Source organism: Artibeus jamaicensis, unplaced genomic scaffold (assembly GCF_021234435.1).
Source record: "Artibeus jamaicensis isolate MK-2021 breed Jamaican fruit bat unplaced genomic scaffold, CSHL_Jam_final contig_414, whole genome shotgun sequence".
Classification (NCBI taxonomy): domain Eukaryota; kingdom Metazoa; phylum Chordata; class Mammalia; order Chiroptera; family Phyllostomidae; genus Artibeus; species Artibeus jamaicensis.
In genome coordinates, this window is record NW_026521822.1 from 3,183,873 (window position 1) to 3,201,573 (window position 17,701).

General features: G+C 41.6%; 1 protein-coding gene and 1 pseudogene across 3 annotated transcripts in view; both read left to right on the top strand.

Annotated features, from left to right (window-relative positions):
* The first annotated feature begins 3,420 nt into the window (after positions 1-3,420).
* LOC119035438 (farnesyl pyrophosphate synthase-like) lies at positions 3,421-4,446 on the top strand (annotated as a pseudogene).
* A 7,184-nt stretch (positions 4,447-11,630) lies between these two features.
* The window catches only part of TSC22D1 (TSC22 domain family member 1), a 165,662-nt gene continuing 159,591 nt past the window's right edge, over positions 11,631-17,701 (top strand). For 2 of the 3 annotated variants that reach the window (XR_005079803.2, XR_005079804.2), the window contains exon 1: positions 11,631-15,840. Coding sequence is in view for 1 of the 3 variants with exons in the window: in XM_037126753.2 (XP_036982648.2) it covers positions 12,953-15,840 (2,888 nt within the window). In the remaining 2 variants the exon portion in view is untranslated. The remainder of the gene's footprint in view (positions 15,841-17,701) is intronic. The other variant, XM_037126753.2, reaches the window with a different exon arrangement.

Consider the following 17,701-nt stretch of genomic DNA (forward strand, 5'->3'; position numbering starts at 1 on the left):
CTCATTTTCACTGGGGGTCACATCAGTCTTGTGGTTGCCTTCAAAGGGCTAAATGTAATTTTAGGACTGTATAAATGTAACTGCTCTGTAACAGTTAAGCAAGAGCTCTTGGCGCTGCCGCCAGGTAGAAACAAGGTGCCGGGCTGGATAAAACAAGGTGGAGGGCCAGATTTAGCCACAGGCCTTGTGTCTGCCACCTGTGCTTTAGAGTGTTGTTATTATCTCTGCTTTCTGCTATGTTTTTTTGTATTTTCCTGGTCTTACTAGTAATGTTGTTAGATTTAGTTATACAGAAATATAGGGTCTTTTCTCCTCTGAAATATTTTCCATGGAAAACCAAACAAAAACCCAACAACAAGAAATTAAGACAACCACAAAACTCAAACATTTATTCAGAGTCAATTATCATACTAAAGAGCCATAATTGCAGTTTTTTACATCTGCACTCGGTGGGTACTACCATGTGCTCATTCACCAGCAGATCTTAGTATTGATGAGATGTCATGGTTTCTAAACTATGTTGCTGCTCTTATTTCACATTAAAATTATTCTTAGCTAATTTCACAAGATCTATATTGTGCCTATATGCAATTGGTGGATTAAAAGGTGTTAGCAATAATTCGAGAGTCTCTGGTTACCTTTGACCTGGAGGAAATCTGAATCAAATTGTTAGCCAGCTGCTTTCCTTTTGTCCCTTGTTTACAAGTTATGCTCTTTGAGTGGGAGTGAGGGTCAGGGGAAGGTTGCCTCCTTTTGTGACCTCATCGACATATAAGACAATTGTATAGGCAATTTTGTCTCCTAAAAAATAGGCAGTAGGTATTCAATCACTGACATTGAAGTTGGATCAATCTTTTAAAAAATGTTTTTAAAAAGATTTTATTTATTTATCTTTTAGAGAGAGGGGAGGGAGAAAGAGAGGGGGAGAAACATCAATGTGCAAGAAAAACATCAGTTGGTTGCCTCTTGCAAGCCTCAACCTCAGACCTAGCCTGCAATCCAGATATGTGCCCTGACTGAAAATCAAACCAGCAACTTTTTGGTTGGCAGGCTGGCACTCAATCCCAGTGAGCCACACCAGCCAGGGTTCTCTCAGGAGAACTAGATCCCACAAATTATCATATACTTTTAGTTACATGCTTTAATACAATGAGGTAAAAATGTCTGCAACATAACTTAGATGAAGACATAGTTGTTGCAGACATAGTTGTTGATGTGTATTTGTGAAATGTTGAAAGTTCTTTTTTTAAAAATTAGAGTTGATGGCCTTTAACTTGTTTTTATCCTCTATGTTTTTATAGCAGTACTATTCATGAAATACAATTCATTATGTACTTAGGATGAAGGAAATAGCAATCGTGTTATTAACTGTTGCTATATTATTATCACAAAGAAGAAAAATACAACTTACTTGGAATTTCATCAAAGTGAAAATTGTTGTAAGTTCAATTTCTGCGGTATGGTGAAGGCAATGGGGGGAACAGTGAATGAGAAGGAAAGAAACAGAGGGATGGGGAATGATGTCTGCTATAAAATCTATTCAGCATTCAAAAAATGTTTTGACTTGTAGATCAAAGCAATTTTAAACTACATTAAGGCCTGAGTCTTAAATGAGTGACTCATCTGGTACAACTAGTAAGTAATAAGAAGAATGTTAAGTTAATGTCTTATTAGAATAGAATCATTGAAAACAGTGCCAAATACTATTCTCTTTGGACATTTTAATAATGTAGAGCTGGATGGAAATGGTGACTCACCTCCTCTGAAGATCCTACATATCTGAGGGGCTCTAAGGCCCTCATCAACCTGTTCTTCCAAAGGGGCAGCATACAGAAGTTCTACTTTCAGTCAATTGTCTATTCTTTAGGAATAAACTCAACTATAGAATCATTACCATTAAAAAAGAATTTATTGAGTATACTGTGCTAAAAATATTATGTACTTAATTTTAAAACATGTTGATAAAAATCAGCCTGGTATCTTCTTTATTCTAAACTTAGTTATATAATAGAAGATATTTTTTATTATACTGGTAATTGTAGGGGAGAAAAAAAATTTTCCTTCTACCCTTCTGAGTTCTTAGCTAAGAGCCTTGTAATAAAAGACAGATTAAAACAAGAGAAAAACAAACAGAAGCTTATTAACATGTATACCTTATGCATATAGGGAAGATGCCCAGGAAAAATGAGTAACTCTCCGAGGTGGCTTAGAATTCAGGATTAAATACCATCTTAATAAGTAAAGGGGAGGGGAAATACAAGCCTCCTAAGGAGAATAAATGAATTTAAGGAAAGGACCCTTAGAAGAATATCAGTGGATGGGAGGTAGTCTCCTTTCCCTGGTTCATAAAACTCCTAGGGAGAGGATTTATGACAGTTAAGTTCCTTCTGGCAGATCTGTCTTTAGGCAAATAAGGGAAGTTAAGAGAAAGTCTCTCTCTGCATTTGCTGTTTACTTACTTACTTTTGGGGGAGGGAGAAAGAGAGAGAGAGAGAGAGGGAGAGAAGGAAAGGGAAGGGAAGGGAAAAGAAGGGAAGGGGAGGGGAAGGAAGGGATGAGATGTTGTTCCACTTACACATTCATTGGGTGATTCTTGTAGGTGCTCTGACCAGGTGTTTTGGGATGACTCTAACCAATTTAGCTACCCAGCCAGAGCTAAAAAACATTTGCTGTTTTTTAGGTGACTACAGCTCAACATAGTCAATATACCAGAGCAGCATATTTTGGGGTTGATCCTGTCACCCTTCACAATCATAAATAGGAGAAAAAATGTTCCATGTGGGGACACATGAAAAATAGTAGCAGAACCCTCATTCAATATTACTACTTCACAATGTTTGACCAATAGTGCTGATAAAAATTTTAGAATATTAACTAAGTTAAACCTAAAAAAATAGGTAATTTTATCTGAAATTACTCCATTCATTGTAGGCTTTGTAAGTTTCTTAGAAAATGGTTCTGGAGCTCATCTAACTGTAAGAAGCACATGACTCTTCCCCATCTTTAAGCCAGGATATAAGAAATGCATTTCCAGAAACCACAAAGCCTAAGGATCCCAGTTTTAATCACTATTTAACATAATGCACTCTATCTAAACATTTGCAAGCCTATCAGAAAAGGAGATCAAACTCAGCTCCTCTTACCATTTTCACTGAACAAAAAGCTCTGGGCATGATATTCCATGAAAAAGAGTAGTCAGCAAGTTGTTAAGGCTTAGGGTGGAGGAGAATTTTATAGAGGTCAGGTGAAGAACAGATAAGGAAATTTAATACTGTTGGATGCCCTTGACCAAAATTTTAATAATGAGCTTGTTTCCTAATGTCATAACTTCTGAACTTAGTGTTCTTCAGAAACATCTTATGAAAAGTCCAGGGAAAAGAACCTGCATCCAGTAACAGAATACTTCACTCTTTTCTCAGAATGAAAGGAGACCAGAAATTGGATGTTTATGACCAAAAAAGGCAGAGTTTCATCCAGCACTTCTCATTTCTCCAAGATTGTCAGGGTGCTGAATGAGGATGACATGGAGCACCCAGAAATAGGAAATGCTACTGCCCATCTTGTCAAGGAGGTCCCGGAGCACATCATTGGAAGTAAGAGCCAGTGGGGCATGACTGTGTGACAACCTTCCAGGATCTGATGGAACCAAAAAAGCTGGATGCTGATAGTCTCCAGCAGGCCATGACTGTGGGCTGGTGTGTGGAAGTGCTCCACACTTTCCTCCTGCTGTCAGATGACATTATGGATTCATCCCTCACCTGATGGGGGCAAGTCTGTTGGTATGAGATGCCAGGCATAGGTCTGGATACCATCAATAATGCAATTCTTCTGCAAGCATATATCTACTGACTGCTGAAGCTCTACTACTGAGAGCAGCCCTATCACCTGAACCTGATGGAGCTCTTCCCACAGAGTTCCTATCAGACTGAGATTGGACAGACCCTGGACCTCATCACAGCCCCACAAGGCAGCATGGATCTTGGCAGATACCCTGAAAGGAGGTACAAATCTACTGTCAAGTATAAGACAGCTTTTTACTCCTATCTTCCTGTAGCTGCTGCCATGTATATGGTGAGCATTGATGGGGAGAAGGAACATGCCAATGCCAAGAAAATCCTGCTGGAGATGGGGGAGCTCTTTCAGATTCAGGATGATTACCTTGACAACTTTGGGGACTCCAGTGTGACAGGATTGGCGCTGACATCCAGGATGGTAAATGCAGCTGGAGGGTGGTTCAGTGTCTGCAACAGGCCTCTCTGGAACAGCACCAGATCTTGCAGGAGAATTATGAACAGAAGGAGGCTGAGAAGGTGGCCTGGGTGAAGGCGCTGTATGAGGAGCTGAATCTGCAGGCTGTGTTCATGCACTATAAATAAAACAGTTACGACCACCTTATGGGTCTCATTGAGCAGCGCTTACCGCCCCTGCCCCCAGCCATCTTCCTGAGGCTGGTGCGCAAGATCTACAAGAGAAAAAAAATGACCTAGAGACTACCAGGGCAGGGAGGGAGGCTCTCAATAAATTACAGTAAGTCCTCAAAAAAAACTCATTTATCATATGTTCATTTATCATATGAACTCAAAAAGTTCATTTATCATATGAACTTCCAGTAGTGAAGTTCATATGATAAATTATAATGACTATTATTACATAATGTGGGGTTTAAGATTCTTTACAAGTTCTGAGTTCCTATCATATGCTGACAGAGTAAAAAAAAACTTAGCTCCTTTCTTAAGATGTTTTCATTTTAAGTATTCCTTTAAAAATTCTTGTTATTTATCAAATAATTGGGGATCAACATTGAGGTAACACAGAGTACTACCCCATTTTATTCAAAACATGTATTGAGTGTGGCTCAGTGGATTGAGTGCTGGCCTACCAACTGATAGGCTGCCGGATCACCTTCCAGTCAGGGCACATGCCTGGATTGTGGGCCAGGGTGCGTGAGAGGCAACTGATCAAAACATATTTTGGTATATGTGTAGTTAACTATTTTTGCACGTCAGTTATGACTTGAATAAAGAGGGCGTCTGGAAACTCTTCTGAAACATCAAAGTTAAACTACAGAGTTGGCATTGACACGTGATCCCATTCTGTCTATAAATAACTGGGGCAAGAAAGCACCTTCTGTTGGACCTTCTCTTCCAATTTTTGATGGAAAGCTTTGCTGGCATCCTTGCAATTAACTTTATATTTAACTCAGTGAAGAGGGTGATTTATATATATAGTTGATTTTCTTGAATTTGTCAATTGTGTATGTATTACATGTAATGAAACATACCAATTTTGTTGAGCTTTTCCTTCTAAACTCCATCTCATGCTTTTCTTAATGAGGAAATTTCAACATTTCCTCATTAATCATTCTAACTCTATCATTCATAAAGTTTTTATAAGCAAATTCCATATGTAAATAGTACTATGGTCTTTAATGTTCTATGTTATGTTATCAACCAGATTTTATCCTGTGCTTCTGATTACAATTTAGCTTGCATGCATCTAAGATTTTCTTTTCTCCTTTTTAAAAGTATTAAAATCAGAAGAGATTTTTGCCTTTAAGACCAATGACTTTTTGTTTTTCTTCTAAAATGAAATTAAGTAAAAATGTCAATTTAAGTTACTAAAACTATTTTATCAATTTTATTCTCCTAATAGATAAACTAGAGCAGAGGAAGATGAATGACTGACCAAAGGAAAATCCCATGTTAAGGATTGACTTCAATAGTCATTCCTTTTCCCTTGAGCTTTGAGACTCATGATATGCCTATGTATTCTAATCTTTAAATGGAAAGAAACGGTGGGTGCTGATTTGTTTGTTTCTCTTGACCCGGTTTTGATTTATGTATGGTAAAAAGATGAGGGTCTTATTAAAATTATGATACCAAAATGTAACAAATATGTTTATTTCTATAACTTTAAGTATTCAAAAAGATGTAAAAATGCAAATAGTCCGTAGAATATGTTGGAAAGACTAGATTATTATTTCCTTTATTCTACATGCTCTCATATTCAATAAAAGTCAATTACTAAAATGAGAAAACATTTATCTTATCCTGTATATACAGCTTTCCTCAATTATGTATGATTAATACCTTTTTTAAAAAGCATTCAAAATCTGTTTTTGATCAGTGAAGGATCATCCAACTTATCAAACCACTGTTCTGTTCATTTATGTCCAATTCCTATGTGGCCACAGTAGTCTTTAAAATGTGCATTCTTTCTTAGAAGATCTCTGCACCAGGAGAAAATGGTGTTCCTAGATTCTTTGGTGATATATAATTTAGAAAACTTGAAACATTGAATATTCTATAGAAATTTAACTTGGAAGCTAGAATTGGCAGGAGACTGATTTAACAGTATGTCTTGGAGGCAGATGTGAAGGGGTGGTTGCACTGCAGGGATTTGTACCTTAGCCTCACTGTTGATAAATTGTTGGACTTCAACCTCTCTACACCTTACTTTCCTCATTTGTAAAATGGGGTAATTATAGTTCCTACTTTATACAGCTGTGAGGATCAAGTGAGTTAAAACACTTAAAGCATTTAGAATGATGTGTAGTATAAAGTAGGCATTCAATAAATGTTATCATCTGAAGAAATTAGAGGGTTGATTAAATGAAAAAATTTAAAATTAACAAATGACATTTTCAATGCCACTTCAGTTTCGTGGCAGAAGTTAGAAATGATTTTTTTTAATCCTCACCCAAGGACATGCTTATTGATTTTGCCCTTGGGTGAGGGTAAGGGGAGAGAGGAGGAGAGAAACATCAATCAGCTGCCTCTCATATGTTCTCTGACTGGGATCTGAACCTGTAACCTAGACATGTGCCCTGACTGGGAATCGAACCCACAACCTTTCAGTTTATGGGATGATGCTTTATCCAACTGAGCCACAATGGCCAAGGCTGATTTTTTTTTGAGTTGTAAGAAAATTCTCCAAATTAACACATTTGTGAGTCAGAAAAGATGGACTGTAGAAGAATCTGTAACATTTACATTGGTTCAAACAGAAAAAGTCTTTTATCCTCTTCTTGTAGAAGGAATGCTGTATGCAATTAGTGTGTGCGTGGCACATCTCCCTTGGTATTGAAAAGTGTTAAAAGAACACATTAATTTCCAAGAGAATTTTGAAAAATACTAGTCCCTAGAGTTCAGACTGCTTTTTCAGAAAACCACCTCAACCCAGAGACATAGAATCTAAAATTAATAAGACCTGAGTATCCAGATTTAGGCATAAACTTTGGACAAGTTCTTTAACCTCTCTGTGATCACTTATTTCTAAAATGAAATAATGCCTCCTCTCTCCAATCGTAGACCTAAATGAGCTAATGTGTATCAGTGTGCCCTCTGAACCATAAGTTCAATTTTCTATACTCTTTTATGATTCAAAAAATATGACAAATGTGCATATTTCTATAAGTATTAAAAGATGTACAAATACAAATTGGTCCTTAGAACATGTTGGAAAGACTAGGTTATTATTGCCTCCAGTCTATAGGCTCTCGTAAAGCTAATTGCTTCAGGAAAAGCTAATTGCTGAGATGGGAAAATATTTATATACTCCTTTGAGGATATAAAATTGTTTATTTAGCTCACCAGAAACATACTTATATTGAATGCTTAACAAATCCTGCAAAATATTAATCATTATAAGCTAAATAATACTCAGTGAAATACGAGTGAAAAGTTTCAAAATAAGCATTTTGTGGCATTACAAAAGTCAAATAGCATTTCCATGCTGTGGTATCCCCATGCATAAGTGTCTTTCTATGTCAAAATGTGTGACTTTTTCACATTTCTATAACTCATTGTTGAAAAGAAAGCCAAAGGCCCAAAAATGGAGTGAACTGTAGACTTAGTACCCAATGGCAGTTCCAAGCTTCTCCAGGAATGTAATCTTAATGGGTCAGTCTGGAATTTTCTGGTAAGTACCATTAAGGTAATATGTCATGAAACTCTATATTTCCTGCACCTCCAGAAGCTGACACAACCTGCCTCATAAGAACCCCCTTTCCTTCTCTAAGGAAAGTTAACCTTGCCTGAAACAATGTTGTCTTTTCTTTTGCTAATAGGCTTGTCCCACCCAATTTCTGCCTATAAAGGCCTTCCATATCCTATAGCTTCTTGGAGTACCTCTCTACTTGCCAGATTGGATGCTGCTTGATTCACCAATTGCTCAATACAGTTCGATCTTCACATTTACTCTATAGAGAGTTTTTGGTCTTTAACACGTTTAAAAGTTTGACTTCTTTTTTAGATGACATTCAAAAGTCCCAGATAAGTAATACTACATACCTGAAGTATTGGTTAGGTAGAATAATTCCTGGAGTGGAACAGTGGCAGTATTTTCTGTACACATTTCTCTTTAATATCTACTTCTGCCAGTCACAGTCACTCTGAGTATAAGTATTTCCCTCTTTGAGGGCTTTTCTTCGGAATTTCTTGGCTTTAAACACTGACCTATTTCATAGTTCTCATGACTAGGTAAATTATAATATAAAGTTAATTTTCTATTTTATGGTGGAAAAAACCCACTGAACACAGCCAAATCTACATGCTGGTGTGCAGTGTCACAATAATTGGATTTTAGTGAATACTGCACTACACATTAATCTGTTAGTTAACAGAGATATTCAGGGCTACACCTTCAGAATGCAACAGGTGAAATTCAGTCTTTCAAAAGGCAAAGGATAACTCTAAGTGCTGGGTTCAAAGGATTTATGAGTTCATTACACATAGCAATAGGCATTTAATATTAATATAAAAAATGAAGTCTTTATAAATTAAATGGTGGTAATACCATTTATGGTATCACCTGGTTAGTTAAGTGCTTCTGTTTGTTTTAATGTACTTGTATCCAGGTATTGCTGGTCATGGAAATGGTGGCAACTAGAAAGAGGGATTGGAGAAAGATGCACGTGCCTATGTGTGCATTCACAGAGTCATTTTTTCAAACTCAGGTTTCCATAACTGCAGACTTGCTCTTTATGTCTTAGTGGAATGTGATGGAGCTGAAACAGGAATTTGAAAGTGATATGGCAAACAAAAATGAAATGCATTTGAAAAGACCATATTTTCTTATGTTATCCTGGAAAAGTTTTGTTTTAACAAAACTTTTATTTAAAAGAAAGAATATTCCTACCCCCAAGAGCAAAACAGCCAAAACAATACCCTTTACTCCTGATTATTAGAACAAATATATGTTTTTATGGGATCTTTTAACTTTGGGTAAAACTTTATTAAGTGTGTTTCTTCTGCTTCTATGCATATCAGCAGGATCATAAAAGGTACTTAGGTGCCCCAGGGGATGTTGATTGTTTGGCTTAATTTAAAGGCAACATTTTGAGAGACCAAGAGCATTTTTCTTTTACACTGTAGTTTCATGTACATTCCAGGGCTAAAAGGCTCCATTTTGGGGCTTTGGCTTTCTTTTCAACAATGAGTTATGGAAACGTGAAAAAGTCACACATTTTGACATAGGAAGACACTTATGGATGGGGCAATTTCAATTGATTAGGATAGTTTCTATTTTCCATTCAAAAACTGTTGAAAAGCATGTCAGATTTGGATTTTGGCAATGAATGGCAACCATTACAGGCATACCATATGGAACAAAAGCTTTGGGGGTATTAAAAAAGAAATTATATTTTTGTAAAACAAAAAATGGTCATAACTTTAAAAAATACAATCACAGATTAACATGTGAATATCACAAGTACAAATGTATTTCATTTTTATTACATATCTCTTTCACTACTTACGAGCACATAATTTTGTAACTAGCAGAGCTCCACACAGGCAATTTAAAGTAAAAAATAAATGTAGTCCTGCTTTTTGGGCTTAGTGCGGTGTAGGGAAGGGAAGCACAGAAAAAGCAACAATATATCATAGCTCTGACACAGGATTACATGGGTTGTTGAGGACGCATTTCTACTCCACAGCGTAAGAGAATGGTGATGTGAATTTTTGACAGATTGATGGGGGGGGGGGATGTTTAGAGAAACCTAAAGGCAACATGTTGATTTGACAGACTTGTATCAAAACTCTGCAAAAAGTTACAGTCGTTTATGCTTTAACAAGCTACTGAAATAGGATTGTATGTATCTGTCAAGCTGTGAAAGTTAATCAGGTCTAATCATAAATGTTCAGCCCTGGCCACGTAGTTCAGCTGGTTAGTGTCTGTCCCAGTACAGAGGTGCAGGTTTCATCTCCAGTAAGGGCAAATATAAGAATCAACCAATGAATGCATTAATATGTGGAACAACACATATTAATGTGTTGAGAGAGAAATCAATGTTTCTCTCTCTCCCTTTCTTCCCCTCTCTCTCTAAAACCAGTAAATGAAAACAAAAAGTTTAGTTCCTAAACTTTTCTAATTTCTTTCTAGGGTTTGCCATATTACATTGTTGTTTTTTAATCAAGAAATACATTTTCGCTTCATGGTAAAAAAGTGTTTAGAGCTACGTTTTAACATGTTAAAGCCAGGGAAGTAACTTCCAGTAAATTGCCTCTAATCAAAATGCAACATTTCCTCTGTTAGAACTAAAACAGTCTCAAGCAGGTTTTTAAACTAGAATGGCCATGGCTCTTTCCTTTTCTAGGTGTTCTTCACTTACTATTGCACTCGTGCTGCTACCTGAATAAGCAAATTTTACTTTTAAGTAAAATCTGTGGGGGTTGCAGCCTGGACAATGAAACGAAAAGACATCCCTGCTGGAGATAAAGCTCCACCTGTTGAGGTTAGCTAGTTTACCGAGCCTTTTGCTTCTTTGCTCCAGGTAAGGGTGGATGGCAAGCACTCGTCTCTAAGAATCCCCCACAGGAGCTTAGGCAATTTATCTTGCAAACGACTGCAATATCTGCCAGGCTGGCAGGCCCTGCCAGTCAAGGGTGAGGGGACCGCCAGGCAGCCACGACTGCATAGCACAAAAGACAGCACCTCTTGTGAGGAGCCACCAGCCTTCTGTGGACCCTGCAGCTCGGGCGCAGGGCATCACCTTCCGAGGGGATAAGGGCGGCGTGGCCTGGGGAGAACCCAGGTGCACAAAAGAGAGGAAGGCTCCCCCCTGCGCGAAGGAAGAAAGCCTGACTCATGTCATGGCAGTGGCGGTGGCGGCAGCAGCTGCGGGCTCCTGGGAACCGAAACTCGTGATGCCATTGCTGCGGAGAAAAGCCTCATTATCTATTCCGCAGGGGCGGGGGGAACTCCACCCAGGGCGCGTACACCCGATACCTAGGGCTCCAACAACCTCCTGGCCACGCTCCCTTCGCTCCCGCGTGCGCGTGCTCACGAGGGCCGCGAGTGGAAAAAGAGCAGACACACCTAACCTGCGCGCGCCCCTCATCCTGCCCCACCCCCACTCAGGCAGAGTCTCAGAGACCGACCCACATTTGCTCCCCCAGCCGAAATTTCCTAACCACCCAACCCACGGCTTCGGTGCCTCCGCCAGCCTTCGGCTACTTCCGTCCGGACACCGGGCTCCCACGGAGGTCCGAACACCCGTTGTCTCCTTTGCCTGATCCGGCTTTTTGTCCGCGGCGCCTGGGCGCATGCGCAGACGCCATCTTCCCTCTTTCCCTTCGGCCGGCCCTCTCCCCCTTGCTGCTGCCACCGCCTTCTCCTGCCGACTCGCCCCTCCTCCTCCTGCGCTCCGGCTCTGGTCCCTCCCCTCCCGATGCCGCGAGAGAGAGACCGGGTGTACCGTGAAGCGGGAGAAGAACACTAGTAACAACCCCCTCAGCACCGTCCCCGCCCGCTGCCCTTCTCCGGCACTCACCCGCCCGGTTGGCCAACACCAACCAACCCCACCTCTCGTTCTTTGAACGGCATCGGCTGCAGTCGCTGCACCAGCACGTCTGGCCACCAACACCGCCGAGAAAAGAGCAGCTACCGCTTGTGGCCCTCTCCCACCCGGGCCGCGGGAGCAGCGGGGTGAGGACGGTCTGGCTGCGGAGGAAGAGGCCAGGAGTGGCCCTCACCCTCCACTCTAGCGCACGTCCCGCCGCCCTTCGGAAAGGCTCCAGCGCCAGCCCCTTACTCCCCGAGGACTGTGCCGAGCCGAGGCCCCTGCCTGAGGGAGGAAAATGCTCGGGCTCCATGGCTGCCAGTGATGGAGCGGTCCCTGGGCTCCCGCTGCCACTGCTGCCGCACCCTGGCCGTACTCCGCGAGGACCCGGCGTCTCTGCGTACCCGCCCGCGCCTCGTTGCTGGGCTCACCATACCGGGCGTCCCGCCGCTGCCGCCGCCCTGCTTGGAGCCTCATCATCCCGGCCCCAGTCTTGGCCAGCGTTTCCTCCCGGAGCAGCCACCGCGAGCCCAGGGGGTTTGAAAGGGTCCGCCGGGTGTGGGGGGAGGGCCGAGCGGGGACCCCAGGGTCGAGAGGGGAGGTTTGAGCGACACTGATCTCAGGGTTCACCGGCTGCGGCAGCGGAGCTGGGGGTGGCAAGGGGAAGGCGACAATCGCTTTGCACTGCCTTCGCGCAGAGCGACCAGGAGGGTTTTGCAGCAGCCACTGTCGCCAGAGCGGCAGGAGGAGGGTTTGAGGTGGCCTCTGAGTAGTCCGGAGAAGGTGGGCATTTCTTGTTTTTTTCCCCCAGCCCTCTCCTGGTCTCCTCCCTCCGCTTGTCTACCCCTCCCTACCACTCCACACCCCACGTGAAACAGAATATAAAGGGGGGTGTGATATTAGAGGGGAAAGTGAATGGTGAAGGACTGAAGGGGTCTTCCCCTTTGGGTCTCCGGCCGCCCTGTTCACCATCATTCATCCTCCCTTCCCGAAGCTCGCTTTCGAAGGCAGGAGCTGCCGGCGCCTTAGGCTGAAGAGGAGGAGGAGGAGAAAGAGGGATCGCTCCGGTTCGAGCATCGGGTCTGGTTTTCCTCCCGGTGTCTTGAATACAAAGATTACCCTGCTGAAGGAAATTGGCACTCGTCTCCTCCGCCCCCCGTATCCAACACAATGCACCAGCCGCCTGAGTCCACCGCGGCCGCTGCCGCTGCCGCTGCAGACATTAATGCTAGGAAGATGGCGCACCCGGCGATATTTCCAAGAAGAGGCAGCGGCGGTGGCAGCGCCTCTGCTCTCAATGCAGCAGGTACCAGCGTTGTTAGTAATGCCCCATCTTCAGAGGATCTTCCACCTCCGTCGTTGCTTCAGCCGCCACCTCCTGCAGCATCTTGTACGTCGGGACCACAGCCTCCGCCTCCACAAAGCCTGAACCTCCTTTCGCAGGCTCAGTTGCAGACACAGCCTCTCCCACCAGGCGGAACTCAAATGAAAAAGAAAAGTGGCTTTCAGATAACTAGCGTTACCCCTGCCCAGATCTCCGCCAGCATCAGTTCTAACAACAGTATAGCAGAGGACACTGAGAGCTATGATGATCTGGATGAGTCTCACACAGAAGATCTTTCGTCTTCTGAGATCCTTGATGTATCACTTTCCAGGGCTACTGACTTAGGGGAACCTGAACGCAGCTCCTCAGAAGAGACGCTTAATAACTTCCAGGAAGCTGAGACACCTGGGGCAGTCTCTCCCAACCAGCCTCACCTTCCACAGCCTCATTTGCCTCACCTTCCACAACAGAATGTTGTGATTAATGGGAATGCTCATCCACACCACCTCCATCACCACCATCACATTCATCATGGGCACCACCTCCACCATGGGCACCACCACCCATCCCATGCTGGTGTGGCCAGTACATCCATTCCTGGAGGGCCACCCTCAAGCCCAATATCCAGAAAACTCTCTACAACTGGAAGCTCTGACAGTGTTATAGCAGCTGCACCAACTTCTGCTGCATCATCCGGTGGCTCACCTGCATCTGTAATGATTAATATCCGTACTCCCAGTACTACCAGCAGTATAGGAGTAAATTCTGTTACTGGCACTAATACGGTGGATAATATTACCATTACTGCTGTGGGTAGTTTTAATCCTAATGTGACAAGCAACGTGCTTGGTAATACTAATATGACCCCAAGCAATATTCCTAATGCTGCTAGTGTGAGTGTTGGGCTTGGAGTTAACAGCAGTGTTAATGTGAATATCTTGAGTGGCATGGGCAATGGTACCATTTCTTCCTCTGCTGTTGTTAACAGTGTACCTAATGCAGCTGCAGGGATGGCTGTGGGATCAGTTTCAAGTCAGCAACAACAGCCAACAATTAACACTTCAAGGTTCAGAGTTGTGAAGTTAGATTCTAGTTCTGAACCCTTTAAAAAAGGTAGGTGGACTTGCACTGAGTTCTATGAAAAAGAGAATGCTGTACCTGTTACAGAAAGTGTGGTGATAAATAAATTGGTGGAAACTGTAAAACTAAACCCAATAGAAGTGACTTCTGAAAGGGAGAGCACTAGTGGGAGTTCAGTGAGCAGTAGTGTCAGCACACTGAGTCACTACACAGAGAGTGTGGGAAGTGGAGAGATGGGAGCCCCTACTGTGGTGGTGCAGCAACAGCAGCAGCAGCAGCAGCAGCAGCAACAACCAGCTCTTCAAGGTTTGGCCCTTCAGCAGATGGATTTCAGTAGCACTGGCCCGCAGAGTATTTCAGCAGCAAGTATACCACAGAGTGTTTCTCAGTCACAGATCTCACAAGTACAATTACAGTCTCAAGAACTGAGCTATCAGCAAAAGCAAGGTGTTCAACCAGTACCTCTGCAAGCTGCTATCAATGCTGTGACTGGTATCCAGCCATCACCTGTTAATGTGGTTGGTATAACTTCAGCTTTAGGTCAGCAGCCTTCCATTTCTGGTGTGGCTCAGCCCCAACTGCCATATTCTCAGACGGCTCCTCCTGTGCAAGCTCCCCTTCCAGGGGCACCATCCCAACAGTTACAATACGGACAACAATCAACTGTTCCCACACAGATGGCTCCAGGTCACAGTAAACCACTAACTCAAATTCCTACTTCTGAGTTTGTACAGCAGCAGCCAAGCCTTCAGAAAGCAGTGTCCTCTGGTCAGCCCAGTTCAGCAGTGGGAGCAGGAACAACGGTGATTCCTATGGCTCAGCCACAGAGTATCCAGCTGCCAGTGCAGTCTGTGGCAGTCCAACCACAACCTGTAGGGACATCTGGCCAGCCTGTTGGCCAGGCTCAAATAGCAGTATCTGCTGTACCTACTGGCAGTCAAATTGCAAATATTAATCAACAAGCAAATGTACCCACTGCAGTGCAGCAGCCTTCGTCCCAAGTCACACCTGCAGTTATTCAGCAAGGTGCTCCTCCATCTTCACAAATAGTTCCACCTGCTCAGACTGCGATTCTTCATCAGGGAGTTCAAACTAGTGCTTCAAGCCTTCCTCAACAACTGGTCATTGCACCCCAAAGTACCTTGTTAACTGTGCCTCCCCAGCCACAAGGAGTAGAATCAGTAGCTCAAGGAGTTGTTTCACAGCAGTTGCCTGCAGTTAGTCCTGTACCCTCTGCCAGTAGTATTTCTGTTATAAATCAGGTTAGTTCAGCTGGTCCTTCTGGAATATCTTCTGCCCCAACAAACGTGGTTCCACCACAGAATATAGCACAAACCCCTGCCACTCAAAATGGTAACGTGGTTCAAAGTGTTAGTCAACCTCCCTCTATAGCAGCTAATATAAATTTGCCTTTGGCACAACAGATATCACTAAGTTCTCAGTTCTCTGCACAATCATTAGCTCAGGCAATTGGAAGCCAAGTTGAAGATGCCAGGCGCCCTGCGGAACCCTCCTTAGTTGGCTTACCTCAGACTATCAGTGGTGACAGTGGGGGAATATCAGCAGTTTCAGATGGGAGTAGCAACAGCCTAGCAGCCTCTGCTTCTCTTTTCCCGTTGAAGGTGCTACCGCTGGTGGATGGCGAGGATGAGAGGTAAGATCATGCCATATATCAGACATTCAACAGATTCAGAGTTTATTTAGTAGCTATATATGTAAATGGTATAAATGATATGTACGTATTTGACAAAATAGTTACTAAGCATTAAGAGTAGGGTTGGGAGCACTAAGTGGTTTTTATTACTTATAAAATGCTTTTTAAAAAAGATGAAGGGAAAGTTAACTTTTAACCCATATAATAGTTAATCTGTTCTTTTGAATGGGTAAAATCCTTATGATAATCTCCTGGGAGGGATAATGGTTCCCACATTTGTTTTTCCTTGACTGGACAGTCCTTTTCAGTTCTACTGTGTTTGATCTTAGTGTGTGAAAGATACTGTTACCTGCTTTTCCTAGTCAGACATTATAAGATAGATGTCCTAATCCGGGTTATATAGTTTTCCCTCATACTGTAATTAACCAACTTTTGTGTACCTATTTAATCATCATTTTATGTGAACAGTAAAGGAGGAATGGGAATCTTAAGGGATTATTTTTGTGGGGGGTGGGTGGACACTGTCAAAATAACCAGATTTGTTTTTGATGGTAATAAGCTACTGTACATTTTTATTTTTGCATAGTAGATCAAGGTGGTAGCCATTTTAAAAGAGTGAAGAAAGTACTGTATTTTGTCGTGTATAATGCACACCTTTTTGCCCGAAATTTTCAGGGAAAAATAAAGATGCACATTATACATGTGTGTAATGATTATATACCATGGGTATAATAATGGGTACAATTATCCCATGTATAATGCACACAAAACCGTGGGTGCACATTACACATGGGAGCACATTATACATGGCAAAATACATAAGTCTTGGTGGGTTGAATTTGTAGAGACATGAAAATAAGAGTTTGTTCCCTTCTTTACTTATCAAAAAGTCCAATAAAGCCTAAAATACATTATTAAACTAGTGTTTTCTTAACTGAATTGGAAATAATGTGCTAATCACACTTATAGAATCAAATTGTCTTTGAAGCTGACTGGCTAGAAAAGCTGTAATATATCTCATGATTCTACATTGCTTTAAATAAGTTGACTTTAAAGGAATGTTTTAACAAATTTGCCAGTCTGACTGACCTTGATCAAAATAATATAGGAGTTATGGAACTGAGGAACTTTGAGAAGCTTGAAAGCTATTTAATTATTTTAGTGTTAGTTGGAGATTTTTGTGATTAAACTTTTAAAAATCAATAGGCACATTTATACTCTGAATGTATATTTGTGGTTTTCACTTTGGAAAAATTAAGCATATTTCAAAAGGATTGCCATTTTAGTAAAAGAAAACGACCAAATGTTTCAGTAAGGTTTTCATGATTTTTTTAGTTACTTAAAAGATGGTAAAAGACATGGTTTATTGAAAGAATTTAAAATCTTGTTTTTCAAGGTTTTTATTATTTTTCTATTGGCCATATAATGAAAATCTTGTTACCTAACCAAATGTATTCTGTGCTAGGTACTTTAAACTGTACTTTAAAGGTAGACCTTTTGTAGGAGGTAGTTTCATTAATAGTCTATTATGATTATTGTTAAACCTTTAATTTTATCATATCATGCTGATATTCATCTGTAATTGCTAATATCCAGCTATAATTTTATAGATTATCACCCCAAATATTAATGTTTTCTAAATCTAAAGGGTGTAATCTGGGTGAAGTCCTTATAAAAACAGGTATATTGTATGGGTAGTAAATTTAGAGAAATGAAAGACTGGTGAAATATATAAATGAAAACTGAACATTTTGACTTCAGACCTGCCATGATTTTTGTTAATTACCATGTGGTTTCCTGGCATGACTTGCTGTTTTTTTCCTTCTGGTGGTAGGGTGTGATAGAATGTTCCACATCTTGC